Source organism: Cotesia glomerata, linkage group LG1 (assembly GCF_020080835.1).
Source record: "Cotesia glomerata isolate CgM1 linkage group LG1, MPM_Cglom_v2.3, whole genome shotgun sequence".
Lineage (NCBI taxonomy): Eukaryota > Metazoa > Arthropoda > Insecta > Hymenoptera > Braconidae > Cotesia > Cotesia glomerata.
Window position 1 is genome coordinate 21271510 of NC_058158.1, and position 6223 is coordinate 21277732.

The 6223-nt window shown below is 30.7% G+C and overlaps 1 protein-coding gene across 1 annotated transcript; it reads left to right on the top strand.

The window, feature by feature from the left end:
- The first annotated feature begins 3179 nt into the window (after window positions 1-3179).
- On the top strand, window positions 3180-5733 carry LOC123269562. The gene is made up of 4 exons (XM_044735423.1): window positions 3180-3660; window positions 3760-4350; window positions 4535-4818; window positions 4903-5733. Exons 1-4 carry the CDS (start codon window positions 3180-3182, stop codon window positions 5731-5733), a joined length of 2187 nt encoding a protein of 728 aa, XP_044591358.1.
- Window positions 5734-6223: the final 490 nt, after the last annotated feature.

The following is a 6223-nucleotide window of genomic DNA, read 5'->3' on the forward strand; positions in this document are numbered from 1 at the left end:
TGTCCACTGGAAATTAAGAAAAAAAACTTCTTAAAATTGTAGATAAAACTCTATAAAAGGTTTTCAGACCCATAATCGATCGATCCACCCCGTGGACACCGAGCAACAACACCATAAGAGGCGTTTTTTGACTTATTTGTCACAAATTTGACATTTAAAAATTCAATTCTCGGTGTCCACTCGAGATAAATAACTTAAACTCATGGAAATCGTAGCGTAGACTCTACAGAAGATTTCCAAGCCCATAATCGGACGATCAATCCCATGGACACCGAGTAACAGCCCCATAAAATGCGTTTTTTAACTTATTTCACAAAAATTTGACATTTAAAAATTTAATCCTTGGTGTCCACTCGATATTAAGAACTTAAACTCATGTAAATCGTAGGATGGACCCTACAGAAGATTTTCAAGCCCACAATCAATTGATCAACCTCATGGACACCGAGTTACAGCCTCATAAAGGGCATTTTTTGACTTATTTGACAAAAATTTGACATTTAAAAATTCATTTCGCAGTGTCCATTGGAGATTAAAGAAAGAAATTTCTAAAAATTGTAGAGGAGACTCTATAGAAGATTTTCAAACCCATAATCGATCGATCAACCCCATGGACACCGAGTAACAGCCCCATAAAGGGCGTTTTTTGACTTATTTGTCACAAATTTGACATTTAAAAATTCAATCCTTGGTGTCCACTCGAGATTAAGAAAAGAAACTCCTAAAAATCATAGAGTAGGCTCTACCAAAGATTTCTAGACCTATATTCTCTTGGATTGTTATTAATTTGCAATTGAAATTCTTCTTGGAGAAACGTAATTAATGGCGTTGATTCATCTTTTGCAAAATTTACATTGAAATCCCCAGCTAAAATCAATGATAGTTTGTCTTTATTGGTTCTGAAAGTTATTGAACCTCTGTGACTGTACGGAAATAATCTCTCGTGTAAAAATGAAATGATGTAATTTATTTTTTTATTAGGAGAAATGTACACAACAATCATCATCAATTCACTTCGATCTTCTAGTTTAACGTGTGAAGTACATATATCGCCAATAGATGCTTGGCAGACATGAACTTCTGTAGCATTTTGAATTGCTAAATCCATGTTGAATGTAGTAATATGTGAAGTACTGTTGTTTTTATAAATGGCAACTCCAGCGGCTCTAACATTTTGTCTCTTAAATTTAGCTATACAATGAAAATTAGGTAAGTCAACTGATTCATCTGGAGGAAGCCATGTCTCAGTTAGTAATAAAAAGTTACTCCTTTGACAAATAGAATCTTGTAAATCAGTAGTATGTTTTCTGAGACTTTGGCAGTTGAAAGTATAAATGGTTAATTTATTTCTGGAGTTTATTAATTTAGTGATCAGTCCTTGCAATGTAGTAAGTTTGTTTAGAGATAATCTTTTAAATTCTTGCTGTAAACTTGAAACTGATGGATCTACTCTTCTTCCATGATAAAATCTTAAATTATCCTGACTTTTACATATAAACAACCCTTCAAGACTTGTTACTCGTGTTAAAGCTACGTAAAGTAATGAAATAGCCCAGATAGTAAAATGACGTATTAAGTTATTCCGAATGAGCTCAGATTTCTGATTTGGACGTCAGAGTCTACGTCTAAAAGACGTCTTTAAGACCTTCTGAAGAGGTCGAATGCGCCGCTTATTGTAGACTTTAAGAACTCATCAAAACGAGCTCTTAAAGAGCTCTTTTTTCTGAACTCGCACAAATGAATGATTTTTGATCTCTATACGCTATTATAATGATAACAATAATAAGAACACAACAAAAATAATATTAATAATAATAATAATAATAATAATAATAATAATAATAATAAAAGTAAATTATGAAAAATAATTCAGAGTTTCATGAAGCACCGATGCTGATTTCGAATGTTTATTATTTTAGTTAGACCTAATATTGTCGGTTTAAAGAGAGAAAGTAAAAATCGCAATTGCCGTAACTACGATTCGAACCCGAGTCGCGCGCGTGCTAGATCGATACCTAACCCCCTACGCTGTTCAAACGATATGTCGTTACACATCTCATTATTCTTATAAGCTAAGTTTATATAGTGATGAAATGTTGCGATCATTGTCTATATTATTTATTCTATTTGATACTGTGTATCGATAGAGAAAAAGTAACTTTTACGAATATTTATATTAGGGTGGGTCAAAAAAAACTTTTATTTTTTTTTTTTGATTTCATACACAAAAACTTGTTCCTAGGCACCTTTAGAAAGTATTCACCTAGTATGGGCTCTTAATATTAATGGGAACATTATCCTCATCATAGTTTTATATTTTCAACTTAGTTTGATATTAAAATGGTCATATCTCTATCACCAATAGCTTATTAAGCCCGTACCATCGTCAATATTTATATCAAATTAAATGCTCTACAAAAATGGTCTCTTACACTTCTTCGATAAATCTTATCATTTAAAAGATATTTAAGGTCAAAAATTAAAGAATTAAAAAAAAATAACTTTTTTTTCTGAATTTTGTTACTGACTGAGTAATAATTATTATCGAATAAGCTGCATTGATTATTGTAGGAAATTTAACGCTCTACAAAAATGGTCTCTTATACTTTTTCGATTACTCGAACCATTTCGAAGATATTCCCATTCGAATTCCAATATGCACTGATATTCATAATTTTTTGATAATTATTTTTAATTTACACATTCAATTTATCAATTTTGACAATATTAATAATAATTTTAGTTTATTTTGATGGAGTGACAGTTTCCGAGTTATATTTTATCCTTTTTTGGAAAGATATTTCTTTTGAATCAATTCCCTAACGATATTTTCTTTTAATAATTTTATTCTTATCACAATTAAGGATCGTAATTCAATATTTCTCAACAGGCTGATTTAAAATGTAACACAATTTTTTTTTCCACAAAATTTATAATTAAATATTTTATTCTTGGGGTTTTAGTTTTAAATATTGGTAGTTCTGTTATTCATTACTTGTCATACTAGCGCCATCTGTGGGTTTATGTCATTTCTATATTTTCTCTTATATTTCTACATTGTGTACAAAGTCTTTGGAGCTTCTGAGTTGTGTCTTCTTGTGTATAACTATAACTAAATAATTAACAGCTATGATTTAATATATTTACAATAATTGTGAATTACCTGATATTTACCTAATATGAATAAAGAAATCCCTTTAATCGGCAAACCGATGCCAAAAATTCTCGAAGTTAAATTACCTACAGTAAAAGAGGTTATGTGTGTCTTTTTTCATCATCTGAATTTTCTTAAATATTCTGTGAAACAAAGTGCTAAAAATGTAGCTGGTGAGGTTATACAATTATGGAAAAAAAATGACATTCCGACTTCTGGTACTAATAATGTAGTGCAAAGAATCATTCGATGTCATGACAAATGGAAAAGCTTACAAAAAAACTTTACACGTAAAAAATCACCAGCACAAAAAAAGAAACAATCAGTATTTCAGAATGGACTAAAAATTTTATTCGATATAGTTGATCAAAAGTCTTTAAAGTTGCTCGGTAACCGTATCAAAGATATATATTTGAATCAAAAAAGCGGCACTCGGAAAGAATTTATCCATCACAATATACAAACTTCTACCATAAGTGAAGAGTTGATGGAAGTAGAAGAAACCAGTAAGTCTGACAAATTTTTTATAAAGTAGATAATTCTTCATTGTAATTCGTAATTGTATTGGATAGATTTAAAAAAAAATTAAAACTGTTTTCTTATAGGTCCAAATCAACCTTCATCATCTTGCCCCACGATTATTGCCAGTGAAAAGTCAGTATTGTTGTCGGAGCAATCATTAAGTTTAGCTACTAATTTTGGTTCGGATTTATCGTATGAACCTCCAATGCCGGTTGTAAAAACACCAAAAATTAATGTTTTAACTGCAGAGCTCATTGCTGTACTTGACAGAACTAATGTCAGTAGTAGAAATGCAATGTTTATTATAACTGCTGTTCTGTCAAGTGTTGGCATCAAAGTGGAAGAGACAACTCTTAGTTACAGAACAATTCAACGAGCTCGCATGATAGTACGGAAAGAGATTGCTGTAGGATTGAAAAATGATTTTAAATCACACGATAAGTACGTCATACACTGGGATGGAAAATTACTGCAGGATATTGTTGGATCAAAAAGCGTAGATCGGCTGTCAGTTCTCCTTACGGCATTTGGCGTTGAACAATTACTAGGAGTCCCAAAAATGGACTCTGGATCAGCACAGAATCAAACAACAGCTATTTTGAGGACTTCGGATGAATGGGGTCTTAGTCGCTATGTAAAGGCTATGTGTTTTGACACAACTGCTGTGAACACAGGTAATTATAATTAAAGGTTTATGATGTTTAAGCAATATCAAGATTTTTTCTCGATCCAATTCTTCTTATCCAGTTATGTGTTTAAATTTAGGAACAAATTGATTATATTTTTTCATTAGTTTTTTCTAAATAAGTAATAAAGTTTTTAAATTCTGTTATTTTACATTCTGTTATTACCTTACAGGAATTCATAACGGAACATGTGTAGAAATTGAAAAAGCTCTAGGAAGAGAGTTAATTTACTTGCCATATCGCCATCATATTTATGAACTCATTCTGAGAAGTGCATTTGAAGTCTATTGGCCAACATCATCAGGATCCAACGTACCGATATTTGGAAGATTCAAAAAGAAGTGGGACGAAATTGATAAGACCAATTATAAAGCTGGTATTGAAGATCCAAAAGTCGCTAATGTTGTTTTGAGTAAAAAAAATGAAATATCATTTTTCATCACACAATGCTTGCAAGTATGTTTAAAATATAGTTATAAATTATGAATATAGAATTGGATTGGTCATTTTTTATATGAATTTACTTGTTTTGTTTGCTAGTTGAAACAACCACGAGATGATTACAAGGAGTTTTTAGAATTGTCACTAATTTTCCTTGGAGTGGTCCCTCAAGATAAAGTTTGTTTTAAGTACCCTGGTGTAATCCATCATGCGAGATGGATGGCGAAAGCCATTTATAGCCTGAAAATATTTATTTTTAGAGATGAGTTTGGTCTCACTGCCAAAGAATTGAATAATTTGCGGCAGATTTGCATTTTTACAATAATGGTATATTTGAAGGCTTGGTTTTCATCAACTTCTGCGATTGCAGCTCCGAATCACGATTTAGAATTTTTAAAACAACTAATCGAATATAAAGAAATTGATGCCTCAATTTTTTCAGCAACTTGCGAAAAGATGACTTCACATTTGTGGTATTTAAATCATGAACTCGCCGTTTTATCACTGTTTGATGACGCTGTACCACTCGATATGAAAAAGAGGATAGTAGACGCTGTGAAAACTCGAGATAGTATAGATTCTAAAGTTAAGAGATTTGAGATTGACCGAAAAAACATCAATTCGATTATTCAAAAAGATTTGAGTGATTTCGTTTCTCAAAAATCATTAAATTTGTTCAAAATCTTTGATCTACCATATGATTTTCTTGATGTCGATATTGAACTATGGGCATCGGATGAGAGTTATAAGGAAAATCAAGAATATTTCAAGCAATTGAAAGTTGTTAATGACGTTGCAGAGCGTGGAGTAGCGTTGGTATCTGAATACAATCAGTGTTTGACAAAAAACGAACACCAGTTTCAATATTTACTGCAAGTTGTCAAAGAACATAGAGCGAAATTTCCTAACTGTAATAAAAGTCAATTTTGATAACTAAATATAAAAAAATTAATATATTTTTGTATTATTATTATATTAAAATATAAAATTTCATATGATGAAACCGAATTTTTTATTCTAGTTATGTACCCAATAATAATTCTTGAATAAGAAACTTTCTGAATCATGAATTATCTAAAAATTGATAAATTAAATGTGTAAATTGAAAATAATTATCAAAAAATTATGAATATCAGTGCATATTGGAATTCGAATGGGAATATCTTCGAAATGGTTCGAGTAATCGAAAAAGTATAAGAGACCATTTTTGTAGAGCGTTAAATTTCCTACAATAATCAATGCAGCTTATTCGATAATAATTATTACTCAGTCAGTAACAAAATTCAGAAAAAAAAGTTATTTTTTTTTAATTCTTTAATTTTTGACCTTAAATATCTTTTAAATGGTAAGATTTATCGAAAAAGTGTAAGAGACCATTTTTGTAGAGCATTTAATTTGCTATAAATATTGACAATGGTAC

Excerpts from the sequence above, each read along its gene's own strand:
- LOC123269562 (XM_044735423.1), top strand. The coding sequence starts at position 3,180 with ATGAATAAAGAAATCCCTTTAATCGGCAAACCGATGCCAAAAATTCTC. Across the intron at positions 3,661-3,759 it reads GATGGAAGTAGAAGAAACCA|GTCCAAATCAACCTTCATCA; the intron begins GTAAGTCTGACA and ends GTTTTCTTATAG. Across the intron at positions 4,819-4,902 it reads TCATCACACAATGCTTGCAA|TTGAAACAACCACGAGATGA; the intron begins GTATGTTTAAAA and ends TTTGTTTGCTAG.